The 18,212-nt window shown below is 42.3% G+C and overlaps 1 protein-coding gene across 1 annotated transcript in view; it reads right to left on the bottom strand.

Moving 5' to 3' along the window:
* Nucleotides 1-3,218: 3,218 nt before the first annotated feature.
* LOC116471935 (zinc finger protein 28 homolog) overlaps nucleotides 3,219-18,212 on the bottom strand; it is a 93,733-nt gene continuing 78,739 nt past the window's right edge. Inside the window, exon 9 of the mRNA XM_058440388.1 lies at nucleotides 3,219-3,282. Within this exon, the coding sequence (XP_058296371.1) occupies nucleotides 3,279-3,282 (4 nt within the window). The 3' untranslated portion in view covers nucleotides 3,219-3,278. The remainder of the gene's footprint in view (nucleotides 3,283-18,212) is intronic.

The following is an 18,212-nucleotide window of genomic DNA, read 5'->3' as shown; positions in this document are numbered from 1 at the left end:
GGCTGGAGAGGGGAAGGGGACAGGTCAGGGACTTCAAGCGAGGTGGGGGCGGGTGTGCCGTGGTCACATCTTCAGTGAGAAAACAGCATTCTGACTGAAGCAGGATAGCTAGATGACATGGGTGAAGAATGGACACAGACCCCTCCCATAGTGCAGCCAAGAGGCAGCTCAGCCAGGATGGAGGTGGGAGAAGGGGAGGAACAAGGGCATATCTGAGAGTGTCTAGGATGGGGCACCCAGGTGTTTGGCTTGTGTGCCGGAAACACCATGCACCGAGACGGGGGGTGCAGCAGAGGCCCTAAGCTCACGCTGCAGGGGTTGGGTCTCAGGGTCTTTTGGGACCTACAGGCGCTTGGTGGATTTGGCTTGTAGCAAGTCTGAAGCTTCAGGGGTTTGGAGCTGATGGTCTGTCACCAGCTTCTAAGGGAAAATTACAGGCTGGAGCAGTGGCCATTAAGAAGCAGGACATCAGAACCACTGGCCCTTGATGGAAGGAAGGGGTATTGTCTGTTTTGGACAGTTCAGGTGTAGATTGTGGCATATGTTGGTGTATGGGATAACTGTCAGATGTGGCTCCCATCCAGTGCCTGAGCCTTTCTCCCTCCCTCGCTTCCTTTTGTCCCTCCCTCCCTTTCCTTTTTTCCTTCCTTTCCTTCCTTCAGTTCCTCCTTCCTTTCACCCTCTCCCTCCTTCCTTCCTTTCAAGAGTAGATGAGTTCAACTAAGGAGAGTGAGGGAAAAGGAGGGCACGTCGGGGGTTTGTGTGGGAAAGGTCTGAAGTCATCACTGCGGAGAGTAGAGAGCGGCTGAGCAGAGACCACAACAGGCGGTGTTGGGCTCACGGAGGTCAGTGATTCGGAATTTATAGTGGATCAAGCATCTCCTGTAACATGACTTATTCTTTCTTCTTGAGTGAATTTTTAAAACTCATCTTAATTTTTGTGTTGTGGAATGAGGGGATGGGAAGAGGGAAGGGGCGAAAACTTGGGAAGACGGCAGAAAGTAAAGAGAGTGAGCGCAAGAAGAGTTGATGGGTTGAAGGAAGGTAGCTGGAGACAGTGGTCGAGATGGGCCAGGGAGAAGACGGCCGGGTGGAAAGTGAGAGATAATGGTGGCTTCTGTGGAGAGTCGGGGCTCTCCATGCAAGCTGGACCACAGATGACCAGTTTCTTGGGTGGAAAGGAAAGAGAAGGATGTGCAGGGTGGAACGATTAATCTGTGTGAGGGCGGCACGTTTCTTTGGGAAATGGCTGGACGCAAGGTGGCGGTGCTATGGGGGGTGTAGCAGAGGCTGGACCTGAGGTTGTCGGGTAAGCTGAGGCAAGCGTAAGAAAGCCCATGCAGGTCTGGGTGATTTCGAACTTTCCTTTAGGTGCTGTTCAGTTAAAAGATCATCTGGGGCATTTGGGTCAGAATGGGAGCAACACCTGGGAGTTGTGCAGCATGGTGGGGCCACAGTGGCCCTGGGATTTGCTATATTGGGTCTTAGGAATTGGCTCTTTTAGGTTTAGTTTTGTTACAGTTACTACTTATAGATGATTGCAGAGTCAAGCCTTGCCACAGAATTTCATTGGGGTTACCATTGGGATGTCAAATGTGAAGATGTGATAAAATCCTATTCTTTAAGATGAGTTTGGAATCACTCTGTAAGACCAAACGGGCCTCATTTCTTTCTCAAACTTTAAGAGATACTGAAACATCCAGGTTCAGCTGCAGCCTGGAAGAGGGAAGCCTTGCTCACAGCTTGTGTGTCAGCACTTCCGGGCAGGGGTCCCTGGACGCTGCCTGCACTGGGGGTGCCCTGACACTGAACCCACACAGACCTTCCGCCTGGGCTCACTTGCCTCTATGCTGTCTCTGGGCTCTTCCATATGCCTTCTCCAGCAAGCTGCGCCCTGTGGGGGAACAAAGTTCCCCTTATCTTGTCCTTTGGTTATTTGTCCCACTTTTCTTTTTCAGAGGGCCACTGCCAAGGCGACAAGTCAATATTCTGTAGGATGGAAGTCTTGTCCCGCTATTGCTCCATCCCAGGCTACAACAAGCTGTGCTGCAAGTCCTGTAACCTGCACAACAACCTCACCAACGTGGAGGGCAGGATAGAGCCACCGCCTGGGAAGCACAACGACATTGACGTGTTCATGCCCACCCTCCCAGTGCCCACTCTAGCCATGGAGGTGCAGCCATCACCGAGCACCCCCCTGGAGGTCCCTCTCAATGCCTCCAGCACCAATGCCACAGAGCATCACCCAGAAACCAATGCTGTAGATGAACCCTACAAAATCCATGGTCTGGAAGATGAAGTCCAGCCACCCAACCTAATCCCTCGACGACCGAGCCCATACGAAAAGACCAGAAACCAAAGAATCCAAGAGCTCATTGATGAGATGCGGAAGAAAGAGATGCTCGGAAAGTTCTAATAAAATGGAAAGATAGCATCACTAGCATTTTTTTCTTGCTTATAGAGATATTCCATGGGATAGCAAATCCTGTGTCATGGAGATGAAGTCAGAATTCCCGATTCCAAAAGGTTTTGAGAAAACAAAGAGGGGGAATGATGTAAGAAAGATAGGCGTGAGCGTGTGGTAACTAGGTTAGCACGTGTGCTTCCCAGCCCAGGAGCGACCAAATCCTGCGGTGGTGTCAGGTGTGGAGTGGAGAGGAATATAGAGGCTCTACGGCCTCCATCAGTGAGGGCAGGGCAAGAGGGATCACTCTGAGAGAATGAAAATAGGCCCCAAGTTGCTAAGCAGTGACTGGGAATCTTCCTTTCCTTGGTGGTAATGCATGGCATTCCCTACCGATCCCCAGACACAGCCTGTGCGACTCTGAGGAGAAATGGTGATTTACTGCAAAACTGACCAGTTGCCAAGATGAGTACAATGAAGTGGAGGTGATGAACTCAATCGTCTTCCAGGGCCAGGCAGCCGACCAGGGTGAGTGCAGTGGCCCGCTGGGGACCGTGGCCACCCTGACAGCCACACCTACCTGGAGCTGATTGTTGGCTCTGGCTGTTACTGCCACTGTGAAATCTGTGTCTCTCTTCGTCTCTGCTCCACTATCCCCGGCCTTGTCAGCCAGTGTCCTTTTTCGGAAGAAGTCTAGATTTTTGCATGAAAAAACTCAATCTTTAAAGGTCAACTCAGAGTATTTTAAGGCGGCCTCCACTTGGCCTGATGCAGCCTTGCTAGTTAAGAACTAAAGGCCTGCTGACCTACTTGGTGCTCATGTTGTACTTCATCTGGATGTCTCGACCGAGTCTGAGCTGTGCAGCTGTCCTCTTCACCTGCGAAAGTAATGAGAATCCTATGATGGGACGTAAGGATAGGTCTAAACAGGGTCCATGCCAAGAAAACAGTGGGGTGCTCTCCCAGGCCTCTCCCCTGGCCACTAACCCTGGCCTTGCCGGCTGCCTTCCAGGCTCGGGGGAGGAGCTCCTGCATTCCTCCCTGGCCACCTCGGCTCCAGGGCTCCCCAGAGAGCCTCTTCCCTCCCCAAGAACCTGAGAAAGATGAGAGAGGCATGTGCTCTGCTGGGAAGATTCAGTGAGCGGTTCAAGGGCCTGGAATCTCCCTATGGCCAAGCCTAAGGCTTCTGGGATTCTGGGCTTTGTGGGCTTTGCTTGCTTGCTAGGGATGGGCTTTCCCTGTCCGGCCGTGCCCCACCTCGCCTCGGTCTCTCAGAAGCTCCAGAACCCAGCAGTGACCCGTAAAACGTGGCCTCTGATGGGGGCACGGGGTGGGAGATGGGGAGAGCCTACCTTATCTTTTGCTCCTAAAAACTTTAATAGCTCCTGTTTTCCAGAGAATGGTGCATTGTGAGCAACATGCGAGTAAGAGAGAAATAGGAGGGAGTGGGGGCGGATGGGAGAAGAGTGGCTCGTTTTTACCTCTCACCGCATTGATATTTTGTGAACGTGAAGCTTAAACTTTCTGGGATTACAAGACCCAGGGGCACATCAGCTCCTTAGCTGGGCTTAGCCTGACACATAATTCTTAAGCTTTTCCTGTTTAAGAAAATTCTAGAGGCTGTGTACTCTCACCAATCCTCACTCTTCGAGAACTTGTTCATGTTGATTTCCCTGTTATATGGATGAGGCTCAGGATAATAGCATAGTGGCTACCTTCTACTGAGTTTTGAGGTGCTAAGTATGTTTGTCTGAGGCTGCACATGTGTGGGTGGGTCTGTATGATCCAAGGGACAAAATGACGACGTAGGAACCAGCAAGAACGGAATCTGGGCTGATGCTGCAGTCTCCACCTGGGTGATGGCTAGCCTCCCGCCCTCTGCCACCGCACCCCACACGTGCTGCGCACTGTCCCCGTGTCTCCTGGAGAATCAAACTGGAGAAAACCTTTCGGAGTGTCTCTCATAGTACCCCGTCCTTAAGATGTGGTTTAGAGCGTGTGTGCAATCCTGCCTCTGTAATTAGGAAATGGAGCCCGAGGCTTTCCATTGTTGGTTGAACCCAGGACAGCTGGTGCTATTCGCAGGCTGAAGAACTGGGCAGTTCTTACTTGGGTCTGTCCTAGGATGTGGAGGAAGTTCAGGACTAACGCTAGGCAGAGAGTATGACTTGGTTTACCCAGTCTAGGGGCCTCTGGATGGGAACACTCCATTCTAAGATCTCAGCAGAGCAGGGCTTCCTGGCTTGAGGCTGGAAGCCTTTGGGAAGTGGCCCAGCTGGGACATTCCCTGGGCACCTGTCTTCTGCTGAAGGGAGCAAGGTGCCCTCTGGGACTGACGGCCATGACCCTCTGTGCCATCCTCAATCCTTGAGCCATATATCAAAAGAGTCCTCTAGAGCCGGATGGTCCTCAAAAGTCTCTCTGTCCAAGGAATGCCAACGTTCACCAGGCTCTGAGAAGTGACGCAATCTCCTCTGAGCTGGGGACCACTTGGAGAACCGGCTTAGTAACAGTCCTGATCTTCGAAAGCCAGCTTCTTCTGCATCTGAGGGGCTCCTGGCGCCCAGAGGAGACAGATGTCTTCTAGCTGAGTTTCTAACTGCATGATGAGACTCAGACCTTCCGCTGCACTAGAAAATCTGCAACAGTGTCCCTGAGTCACTTCTCCGTAGTGGGCAGACTCGTGTTAGATTTGTGGAACCCAGCTCTCTGATTTACTCCTTTTGGAAAACCCATGGAATTTCATGTATAAGCCTTTCATTTGTATTTTAAGGTTTTTCTGTTTGAGTATATAAATGGTGCTCAATAGCAACATCTTAGCAGATGAAGCATTTTATGATTCTACTCCCTCCTGTATGACAGGTAGCCACTATACTGAATCAAGGTGCTGAACTCAAATCCCAAAATTCTGGCTTACCGATACAGCAATCAATACATCTTTGTTCTGTAATGTAAAATTTGACTCCTTACTTTTATAACTTATTAAAGTTAAAATGTCTGTGTTTTTGCAAATCATGCCTGCGTTTGTTGTTGTCTTCATTACACTTGTGCCCGTGCCTGGCTGGAACATGGGTGGAATGGAAGGAGGTGCTGCCTTCACAAGGCCGAGAGGTCAGGGCGCCGGGGAGCATTGAGCCATGGCTGCTCAAGGGAGAACCATGCAAAGGGTAGAAGGCACCCCGAAGAAAGGTTCCCTCTCCTCGCTCCCCACGGGTCGGCTCTCCAAGTCACATGACTGAGCCAAGGGCCCCAACCAAACCTTTAGTTCAGGGAAGAGATGAAGACTCTCCAGATGACAATCCCTTCTCTCCTATGATTAGGGCTTCCAGAAAAAATTCTAGATGCACAGTTAAATTTGAATTTCAGAGAAACAACACACACACTTTTTTTAGCATGAAAATGGGACATATTTATACTAAGAAATTATTTTTTGTTTCTCTGAAATGCAAATTTAACTGAGAATCCTGTGTTGTTATTTGTTAAATTTGGTCACCCAACTTAATACTTCGCGTTCCACTTTTTTTTTTTTTTTTTGGAGATGGAGTCTTGCTCTGTCACCCAGGCTGGAGTGCAGTGGTGCGATCTCTGCTCACTGCAAGCTCCGCCTCCCGGGCTCACGCCATTCTCCTGCCTCAACCTCCTGAGTAGCTGGGACTGCAGGCACCCGCCACCACGTCCAGCTAATTTTTTGTATTTTTAGTAGAGACGGAGTTTCATTGTGTTAGCCAGGATGGTCTCGATCTCCTGACCTCGTGATCTGCCCATCTCGGCCTCCCAAAGTGCTGGGATTACAGGTGTGAGCCACCGCGCCCGGCCTTCATGTTCCACTTCTAAAGAAAACTCCCTTATCTCTGGACCTTGCTGCTATCAGCAGGTATAGGGAGAAGCAGAGGTAGGAAGGCAGAGGAGATTTCTTCTGTCCCAATTTTTGTAAGTATTCCCATGCCTTCTAAAAGAACGTGGAATTGGTGGTTGTTGGGGATGGTATCTATACATACCTATGATGTCAAATTTGTTAATTTGTTATTGAAATATTTTGTATCTTGATTTTGTTGTCTCCTTGTTCTATCAGTTTGACAGAAAGTTGGGGTTTTTGGGTTTTTTTGTTGGTGGTGGTGTTTGTTTTACTGGAGGGAGTTTCGCTCTTGTCTGCCAGGCTGGAGTACAATGGCGCAATCTTGGCTCACTGCAACCCTCCACCTCCCGGGTTCAAGTGATTCTCCTGCCTCAGCTTCATGAGTAGCTTGGATTACAGGCACCCGCCACCATGCTCAGCTAACTTTTGTATTTTCAGTAGAGACGGGTTTTTGCCATGTTGGCCAGGCTGGTCTTGAACTCCTGACCTCAGGTGCTCTGCCTGCCTTGGCCTCCCAAAGGACTGGGATTACAGGCGTCAGCCACTGCGCCCAGCCAGAAAGTTGTTTCAGTAGCTCCCACTGATCATGGATTTTACTATTTCTCCCATTTCAATTGCAGTTTTGTCCATTTTACCCTTCTTTAATTTTTATTTATTTATTTATTTATTTTATTTATTTATTTATTTATTTATTTATTTATTTATTTATTTTTGAGACCGAGTCTTGCTCTGTTGCCCAGGCTAGAGTGCCTATCACACGCTCAGCTCACTGCAACCTCTTTCTCCTGGGTCAAGGGATTCTCCTGCCTCAGCCTCCCGAGTAGCTGGGATTACAGGTGCCCGCCATCATGCCCAGCTAATTTTTGTATTTTTAGTAGAGACAGGGTTTCGCCATGTTGGCCAGGCTGGTCTTGAACTCCTGACCTCAGGTGATCCGCCCGCCTTGGCCTCCCAAAGTGCACAGATTACAGGCGTGAGCCACAGCACCTGGCCCCTTTTTACCCTTCTTTTAAAGAACGAGCTTTTTACTATTTTGAAACCACATTTAGAACACACACATTTCTAATTGTTATCTTCTTGGTGACATCATCCTTTTATCTTAATGAATTGACTGACTTTATTCCCAGAAATAACTTGTCTTGCTAATTTCCCCCATTGTTAGTCCAGTATAGCTACATCAGCTTGCTTTCAGTTAAAGGGTGCATGATATAACTTCTCCTTTACTTTCAAATTTTCTGTATTCTATGTGCTCTATTTGAGCTTTGTAGACATATCAGTTTTAATATAGCTTAACATTTTAATCCTTTAATTGGACCATTTAGTTCATTATATCTAATGCCATCCCTGCAGCCAGCACCCTCTGGCTGCCTTCTGTGCTCTCTGTTCTTTCTCCGCTTCTTTCCTACCTTTCTTTGGATTGGCTGCTTTTTTGCCCATTCCATTTTAACCTTCTGTTAGTTTTGAAGCCACGTACTGTTTTTATTTCATTGTGAATGAATAAAGAATAATTTATAGAAGAAGGAAATAACCAAACATACATAAAATGCATACCCAATTTTTAAAAATAGTTTTGGGGTATAATTGACATCTAATAAACTGCACATATTTGGGTGTATACATTGACAAATTTTGAAATATGTATACAAGTGGGAAACCATCATAACAATCAAGACAGGGAACCAGCCAGGCACGGTGGCTCATGCCTGTAATCCCAGCCCTTTGGGAGGCCGAGGCAGGTGGATCACTTGAGGCCAGGCGTTCGAGACCAGCTTGGCCAACATGGTGAAACCTCATCTCTACTAAAAATACAAACATTAGCCGGGTGTGGTGGCACGTGCCTGTAATCCCAGCTACTCGGGAGGCTGAGGCAGGGAGGACTGCTTGAACCCGGGAGGGTTGAGCTGAGCTCGCACCACTGCACTCCAGCCTGGACGACAGAGCAAGACTGTGTCTCAAAAAAAAAAAAAAAAAGGCAGAGAACCTATCCATCGCCCCCAAAATTCCTTTCTGCTCCTTTGTAATCTCCCCTTCACTCCTATCTCAAGGCAGCTACTGGTCTCTCATTTGAGTTTCATAAAATGAAATTAAACAGTATCTACTCTCTGCTTTCAGTCGGCATAATTTTTTAGATTCATACGTGTTATTGAGTACATCAATAGTTCATCCCCTTTTATTACTGAGTAGTAGTCCATTGTACAGATATATTTACTTTGTTTATTTACCAGTTGATGACATCTTTTCATGCCCTTATTTGTCATGTATATGTGCATATATGGTGAGGCATCTGTGAAACCTTGCCAAATTTTTATTAGGTTTTTTATTTTCTTATTTAGTTTGGAGAGTTCTTTATATATTATGAGTAATTTACCAAAAATATGCTTTGCAAATATTTTCTCCCAGTTCGTGGCTTGTATTCTTATTCTCTTCTTATTCTCCTAACAGTGTCTTCTGAAAAGCAGAAGTTTTTAATTTTACTAGAGTTCAGTTTATCAATTTGTTCTATTATGGACTGTGTGTTTCATATTGTATGTAAGAAATCTTCGCTCAACCTAAGGTCACAAAGATTTTCTTCTGTGTTTTGTTCTGGAAGTTTTATGTTCCTAGGTTTTACATTTCTGTCTATATTTTGGGTTAATTTTTGTATATAAAGTGAAGTTTGGATACACGTTGATCTTTTTGCATCTTGATGTCCAAACATGGTAGCGCCGTGTGTTGAAATTTCCCCACGAAATTGCTGAAGGCCGTGAAGACTTCCTTTTTTTTTTCTAAAAGTGTAACAGTTTTAGCTCTTATGTTTAGGCCAATAGTCCATTTTGATTTAATTTTTATGTGTGGTGTGACATGAAGGGCTAAATTCATCTTTTTGCATGTAGATATCCGATTGTCATTTTGTTGCATAATTTCTTGAAAACAAACATCATTTGTTGAAAAGGCTGTCTTTTCCCTATAAAATTTCCTTGGTATGTTGATAAAAATCGAGTGATCACAAATGAATTTTTTTTTATCAGTTCTGTTCCATTGATCTACATCTTTCCTTGCATTAGTGTCACAACTATCTCGATTACTATAACTTTTAGTAAGCTTTGAAATCAGGGAGTATGAAGTCCTTTAACTTCGTTATTTTTCAAAATTGTTTTGCCTCTTCGGAGTCTTTTGCACTTCCACGTCAGTATTTAAGTCATCTTGTCAATTCTGCAAGAAGGCCTATTGGCATGTGAGAAAAGTCACACTGAATTTATTAGATCAGTCAGGGAACAACTGATACCTAACAATATTGTGTCTTTCAGTCTATGAACATGAAATGTCTTTCGATTTATTTAGATTTTCTGTAATATCTCTCAGGCAGTGTTTTGTAGTTTTCAACATACACGTCTTACACATTTTTGTTAAGTTTATTCCTAAGCATTTTATTCTCTTTGATGGACTAGTTTTATTAATTTCATTTTCATATTGTTCATTGCTAGTATAGCGAAGTACAGTTGCTTTTTGTGTCTTAATCCTGGGTCCTCAAATGTTCTCAACATGTTTATTAGTTCTAGAAGCTGTTTTTTTTTTTTATGGATTCCTCAGTATTTTCTTTTCTTTTTGAGACAGGTCTCACTCTGTTGCATAGGCTGAAATGCAGTGGCATAATCACAGCTCACTGCAGCCTCGACCTCCTGGACACAAGCAATCCTCCCTCTTCAGCCTCCCAAGTAGTTGGGACTACAGATGCATGCCACCATGCCTGGCTATTTTGGTTTTGTTTTGTTTTTGTAGACACAGGGTTTTGCTACGTTGCCCAGGTTGGTCTCAAACTCCTGGACTCAAGCGATCCATCTACCTTGGCTTCCCGAAATGCTGGTACCACTGGCGTGAACCACCGTGCCTGTCCTGGTATTTTCTTCATATTTGTGAATAAATACAGTTTTATCTATCCTTTTTCAATCTGGACTGCCTTCTTTTTTATTATTGGACTGGCTAGAACTTCCCTACAATGCTGACTAGAAATGGCAAGAGCAAACATGCTTGCCTTATTCCTCATCTTATAGGAAAAGCATCCAGTGTTTCACCATTAAGTGTGATGTTAGCTGTAAGCTTCTTATAGATGCACTTTATTAGATTGAGGAAGGTGCCTTCTATTCTTAATTTATTGAGAGGTTTTTTTTTTTTTATCATGAATGGGTATTGGATTTTATTGAATATCTTTTTTGTATCTACTGAGATAATCACATAAATTTTGTCCTTTATCCTATTAATATTGTCTATTATATTAATTGATTTTCAGATGTTAAATCAACCTTGCATTCCACAGATACATCCCACTTGGTCATGGTATATAATTCTTTTTCTCTGTTCCTAAAGTTGTTTTGCTAATCTTTTGTTGAGGGCATTTGTACCTATATTCTGTAGTTTTCTCATGATGTCTTTGGCTTTGGTTTCAGGGTAATACTGGCCTCAAAGAACAAACTAGGAAGTGGTCCTTCCTATTCCTTCTACTGGAAGAGTTTGTGACGAATTGATATTACCTCTGTCTTAAATGTTTGATAGACCACCAGTGAACACCTCTGGCCCAAGCTTTTCTTTGTGGCCAGATTTTATATTATGAATTCAGTTTTGTTTTGTTTTTTTCTTTTTTGCTTATTATAAATCTATTAAGATTTTATGTTTCTTCTTCTTGAATCACTTTTGGTAGTTTGTGTCTTTCTTGAAATTTCCATTTCATCTGAATTGTCTAATTTGTTGCCATACAATTATTCCTGGTATTCCCTTATAATCCTTTCAACTGTTGTAGGGTCAGTAATGACATCCCCATATTCGCTCATTATTTATGCATTTGTGTTTTTTTTACCTTTTTTCTTACCTTAGCTAAAGGTTTTTCAATCTTGTTGGTCTTTTCAAAGAAGCAACTTTTTGTTTCACTGATTTTTCTCTCCTGTTTTTCTATTTTCTACTGTACTGATTTTCATTTGAATCCTTAATGTATTCTTCTCCTTGCTTTGGGTTAGTTTGCTCTTCTACTCGTGGATTATTTAAAAATTGTTTTTAATTTTCAAAATACTTGGGTATGTCCCAATTTTTTTTCTTTTCTTTTCTTTTTTTTTTTTTTTTGACAGAGTCTCACTCTGTTGCCCAAGCTGGAGTGCAGTGGTGCAGTCTCAGCTTATTGCAACCTCTGCCTCCCAGGCTCAAGCGATTCTCCTGCCTTAGCCTCCCAAGTAGTTGGGATTACAGGTGTGTGCCACCACACCCAGCTAGTTTTTATATTTTTAGTAGAGACAGGGTTTCACCATGTTAGCCAGGCTGGTCTCGAATGCCTGACCTCAAGTGAGTCACCTGCCTCAGCCTCCCAAAGTGCTGGGATTACAGGCGTGAGCCACTGCGCCTGGGTCTGTTCTATTCCTGTTTTTGATTTAATATCATTGTGGCCAGAAAAGCCACACTTTGTGTTATTTCAATCCTTTTAAATGTATTGAGACTTTGTAAATGGCCTGGTATATGGTTTGTATGTGTTGAAAATAATGCGTAGTCTGCTGTTGTTGGCTGAAGTGTTCTGGCAGTGTCAGTTAGGTCAAGTTGGTTCATATGGTTGTTTAAGTTTTCTAGTGGCTATGGCTTGCCTCTCTGAATTCCAATCCCCTCCCTGATGTTGGCTGAGAATTTCCAACTCACCTTCCAGCTATTTGATGCTTTCAAGAGTTTTTTTTTTTTTTTTCTTGCTCAGCCTTTTGCCTTTTTAGCTATTTTCAGCAGGATATTTGGCCTGAATTATCAAATCAGAAATTTCTGGAACCTATATTTCAACTTTTAATATAAAATTGTCTATTTTTAACAATTGGAATTAGACTAAGTGCCATTTCCAATAATGTGTGACAAACCCGTAACACAAAGTTTTAGTGGTGAAAGAGAATAGGCATTTAAATTCCTAGCAAAGTTCCCAAATGTGGCAGTTTCTTCCTTATTTCTAAAGCAATTTAAACTACAGTGTTTCTAATATATATCACCATAATTCTGCATATACAGGGCTTTTGATTTTCAGGCAAAAAAAACATTACTGGATAGACAAGGGTCATGAAATAAATATTATAAAGATATCAAAGTTCAATTAACCTGGTTAATGTATCAAAAGTTGTCATAGCATCAAGGAGAAATTGACAAAGCCTCCATCCTAGGGAAAAAGTTTAACATGTATCTCAGTAATTGACAGCTCAGCAGAAAAAATAATAATATATAATTTGAATAATACAACAAACAAGCTTGATCTAAGGAAAACACTTATATCTCTGAGCCTCCAACAATTGAACAACTCACATTCTTTTCAACCACATATGAAATATTTATGACAACTGACAACATATTGGACAATTAAAGAATAATAATAAATTGAAATGATTTTTTACTTAATGTAACTTTACATAATTAAATTAGAAATCAATATTTAAAAATTTAGCTAAAATACATATTTGAAATTTAAAAATCATACCTCTAAATAAATCATAGGTCAAAAAAACATTGAAAATTAGAAAATTCTGGTCACCAAGATGGCAGAATAGAAGGTAACCTGCTCCTATCTCCCCACAACAACAAGAATTCTGCACCTATCCACAATCAAAAGTCTCTCTGCCTCAGGATTCAGATAGCAGTTTGTGAAATCTTGGTGGAGCCCAAGATCTTGGAGGATTATTCTGAGAGTGCAGACTAACACCAGTTGGCTGATCCACCAATCTTGTTCCTGGGTTCAAGCCCAGAAATGGCCCAGTCCCCCAAGGGGCTTTGGTTACCACACTGTTTGACTTAGAACCTGCAACCAAAACCATCTGTTAAAGGATCCAGAAGGAATTGTGTACACTAGTGCCTTGGTGGAAAGGCATCTGCCTGGTCACCTCCATCTTAGAAGTAAACCTCAAAGTTGCCTTGTGGCTCAGCTCCAGTCCCCATCACTCCCATGTAGGTCCTAGCTCGGAGTTGCTCACACAAGGACCCAGAGGGAGACTCAGTCATACCTCAATCCCAGGAGTCTGAGCCTTCCTGACAGGCTTGCCAACCTTATCCCACAACAGATCCTGAGGGGAACCAGTCTCAGCTCCAGCCCCTCCCACTGCAATCAGAGAACTATCTCATCTGTACCAAGATCTGCCGGGAGATGCTCACCTATCTGGGCCAACATAATGGGCTCTCCGGAAGCCTCTGTCCCACAGCAGATTCCGAGGGGACCCAGTCTCAACTCCAGCTCCTCTTGCTGCAGTAAGGAACCCATTCCACCTGTGCAAAGACCTGCTAGGAGGTGCACCCATCTGAGCCTACAGTACAGTCTTCTAGACTCAGGTCCCTGGCTAGCATTCCCACACAGTCCCAGTATATCCATTACTTGGGTCTTCCCCAGGTCCATCTGGGACACAAAACTTCATTAACCTCAAAGTCCTCATGAGACTCACAGCGAGGTCCATCTGGGACACAAAACTTCATTAACCTCAAAGTCCTCATGAGACTCACAGCAAGCCTGGGCATAGAGCATCTTCCAGTGCTGAGATGGGTACAGTGGTCACAGGCTCAGGGAACTCAATAGTCAGTGGGCTTAGAATCCCTGGAAGGCCCTCTGAAGAAAGGCAGGCACAAATGAGGCCAGACTGTGAAGACTAAAATAAATCTTCAGTCCCTAAATGCACAGACATTGTTGCACATCCACAAGCTCAAAAACATTCAAGGAAATATGACCTAAGCAAACAGAGAAAACAAGGTGCCAGAGGCAGACCAAAGTGATGGAGATGTATAATGTCTCAGATAAAGAATTCCAGGCCGGGCACGGTGGCTCACACCTGTAACCCCAGTACTGTGGGAGGCCAAGGTGGCAGATCACGAGGTCAGGAGATCAAGACCATACTGGCCAACATGGTAAAACCCCATCTCTACTAAAAATACAAAAATTGGCCTGGTGTGGTGGTGCATGTCTGTAGTCCCAGCTACTCGGGAGGCTGAGGCAGGAGAATCATTTGAACCCAGGAAGCGGAGGCTGCAGTGAGCTGAGATAGCCACACTATACTCCATGCACTCCAGCCTGGGTGACAGAGGTGAGACTCTTGTCTCAAAAAAAAAAAAAAAAAAAAAAAAATTCCAAATGGCTGTTCTAAATAGCTCAACAAACTAGGAAAACATATAGGATTAATTCAGAAATGTACCAGAAAATTTAACAGAAAGATTAAAACGAAAAAATTTTTTAAATGTGAAATCAGCCAGGCACGGTGGCTCACGCCTGAAATCCCAGCACTTTGGGAGGCCAAGGCTGGTGGATCACTTGAGGTCAGGAGTTCGAGACTAGCCTGGATAACATGGTGAAACTCTGTCTCTACTAAATACATGAATATTAGCCAGGCATGGTGATGCACACCTATAATCCCAGCTACTCAGGCAGCAGAGGCAGGAAAATCACTTCAACTCAGGAGGTGCAGGTTGCAATGAACCAAGATCATGCCATCGGACTCCAGCCTGGGCAACAGAGCAAGAATCCATCTCAAAAAAGAAAAAAAAAAAGTGAAATCCTGGAGTTGAAAAATACTATGAAAAATTCAATAGAGAACATCAACAGCAGAATTGATCAAACACAGGAAAAAATCAGTGAGCTCAAAGACAGACTATTTGAAAATACATAGAAGAGAGAAATAAAGCATAATGAAAAGGAATAAAGAAAGCTTAGGGGATTTATAAGACAACATCAAACCAGCAAATATTCAGATTATTGGACTTAAAGAGGGAAATGAGGAAGAAAAATAGGTAGAAAGCTTATTTAAAGAAATAATAATAGAAAACTTTCCAAACCTGGAGAAAGATACAAATATCCAGGTACAGGAAGACCAAAGGTTAGCAATCAGATTCAACCCAAATAAGAATACTCCAAGACATATAATCAAACTCTCAAAGGTCCAACATAGAGAGGGGATTCTAAAAGTAGCTAGAGAAAAGAAGCAAATAACATGTAAGAGAGATCAAATATTCCTAGCAGAAGACTTTGCAGTAGAAACTTTACAGGCCATGATGGAGTAGGAAGATATATTTCCAGTCTGAAGGGGGAAAAAAATCTGCCAAGCAAGGATTCTATACCCAGAAAAGCTATCTTTCAGAAATGAAGGAGCAATAAAGACTTTCCCAGACAAACAAAAGCTGGGGCAATTGATTGCTACTAGATTGGACCTATAAAAAAAATGCTAAAGGGATTCTTCAAACCAAAAGAAAAGGACACTAACATGATTGTTACACTAACGTAATAATCGTGATATGTAAACTACTTATATATTTACTAAGAAGACTAAAAGACAAAACTATTTAAAATAATAACTACAATTCATTAAGAGATAGGCAATATAAAATGCAAATTGTGACATCAAAAATTCAAAGTGGGGGAAGAGAGTTAATGTGTACAAGGTTTTTTGTTTCTTTCCTTTTTGTATGATCAGAGATAAGTTGGTATCTATTTAAAATAACTTGTTATATCTATAAGATGTTTTCTGTAAGCCACACAGGGGAAAAACTGAAATCCTTTCCACTAAGATATGGAATAAGACAAGGATGCCCACTTTCACCATTTTTATTCAATATAGTACTGGAAATTATAGCCAGAGGAATTAGGCAAGAGAAAGAAATACAGGGCATCCAAATTAGAAAGGAAGGAGTCAAATTACCCTTGTTTACAGATGACGTGGTTTTATATTTTAAAAAACCTGAAGACTCCACCAAAACCTCTTGGAACTTACGTAAGAACTCAGTAAAGTTGCAGGGTACAAAATTAACATACAAACATCAGTAGTGTTTATATATGCTACAGCAATCTGAAAAAAAAAAAAAATCAAGAAAGCAATCCCACTTACAATGGCTACAAAAAATAAAATACCTAGGAATAAATTTAACCAAACAAGTGACAGAGCTCTACAAGAAAAACTATAAAACACTGATGAAAGAAACCAAAGAGGACGTGAAAAAATGGAAAGATATTTCATGCTCATAGATTGGAAGAATTAACATTGTTAAAATGTCTATACTACTCAAAGCAATCACAGATATAGTCCCTATCAAAATACCAAGTACATTCTCCACAGAAACAAAAAAAGAAATCCTAAAATTTATATGGAACCACAAAAGACCCTGAATAGCTAAGACAATCCTGAGCAAGAAGAACAAAGCTGGAGGCATCACACTAGCTGATTTCAAATTATACTACAAAGCAATAGTAAACAAAACAGCATGGTACTGGCATGGTACTGACATAAAAACAGATACATAGACCAGTGGAACAGAATAGAGAACCCAGAAATAAATCCACACGTCTACAGCCAACTGCTTTTCAGTAAAGAAGCCAAGAACACACATTGTGGAAAGGACAGTCTCTTTAATAAATGGTGCTGGGAAAACTGGATATCCACACATAGAAGAATAAAACTAGATCCTCATATTTCACCATATACAAAAATCAACTCAAAATGGATTAAAGATTTAAACATAAAACCTAAAACTATGGAACAACTAAAACAAAACACTGAGAAAGCATTACAGGACATTGGTCTGGGCAAAGATTTTTTGGGTAAGACTTCAACATCATAGGCAACTGGCTGAGCATGGTGGCTCACGCCTAGAATCCCAGCACTTTGGGAGGCCAAGGTGGGGGATCTCTTGAGGTCAGGAGTTTGAGACCGGCCTGGCCAACATGGTGAAACCCTGTCTCTACTAAAAATACAAAAATTAGCCGGATGTTGTGGGTGCCTGTAATCCCAGCTACTTGGGAGGTTGAGGAAGGAGAGTTGCTTAAACCTGGGAGGGAGAGGTGGCAGTGAGCCGAGATTGCACCACTGCACTCCAGCCTGGGCAACAGAGTGAGACTCTGTCTCAAAAAACAATAAAAAATAAAAAAAACCATAGGCAACCAAAACAAAAATGGGATTACATCAATCTAAAAAACTTCTGCACAGCAAAAGAAATAATTAATAAAGTGAAGAGACCTACAGAATGGGAGAAAATATTTGCAAACTATCCATCAGACAAAGGATTAATAACAAGAATAATAAAAAATACAAACAACTCAATAAAAAAGAAACAAATAATCTGACTTAATGATGGAAAAATACCATCACAAAGAAGATGAGGGACAAATTAAATTAAATTAAATTTTAAAAATGGATGAAAGACCTGAATAGAAATTTCTCAAAAGACATACAAATGGCCAACAGGTATACGAAAAAATGTTCAACGTCACTAATCATCAGGGAAATGCAAACCAAAAGCACATGAGGTATCATCTCATTCCAGTTAGAATGTTATCAAGAAGACAGAAAAAAAAATTCTAGTGAAGATGCAGAAAGAGGCGAATGCTCGTATACTGTTGGTAGGAATGTAAAGTAGTACAGCCATTATGGAAAACGGTATGAAGTTTCCTCAAAAAACTAAAAATGGAACTACCATATGCTCCAGCAATCCCACTGCTGATACATATCCAAAAGAAAGGAAATATCTATAGGGAAGAGATATCAGCATGCCCATGTTTATTGCAACACTATTCATAATAGCCAAGATACAGAATCAACCTAACCTAATGGATGAACAGGTAAAGAAAATATGGCATATATACACAATGGGATATTATTCAGCCATAAAAAAGAACAAAATTTTATCATTTCCATCAAAATGTATGGAACTGGAGGTCATTATGTTAAGTAAAATAAGCCAGGCACAGAAAGACAAATATCACATTCTCACTCATATGTGAGAACTAAAAAAGTGGATCTCATGGAAGTATAGATTAGAATGGTGGTTACCACAGATGCTGGGAAGGGAAGTGGATGGGAGAAGATGAAGAGAAGCTGGTTAAGGGTACAGAAATACAGTTAAATAGAAGGAATAAATTCTAGTATTCAAATGGTACAGCAAGAAAATTATTGTTAACAATAATGTGTTGTACATTTCAAAATAGGAAGAGAAGAATTGTAGTAT

The sequence above is a fragment of the Hylobates moloch genome, unplaced genomic scaffold (genome assembly GCF_009828535.3).
Source record: "Hylobates moloch isolate HMO894 unplaced genomic scaffold, HMol_V3 SCAFFOLD_6, whole genome shotgun sequence".
NCBI lineage: Eukaryota > Metazoa > Chordata > Mammalia > Primates > Hylobatidae > Hylobates > Hylobates moloch.
The sequence above is the reverse complement of the archived record's forward strand: the minus strand, read 5'-3'. Positions and strand labels throughout refer to the sequence as shown.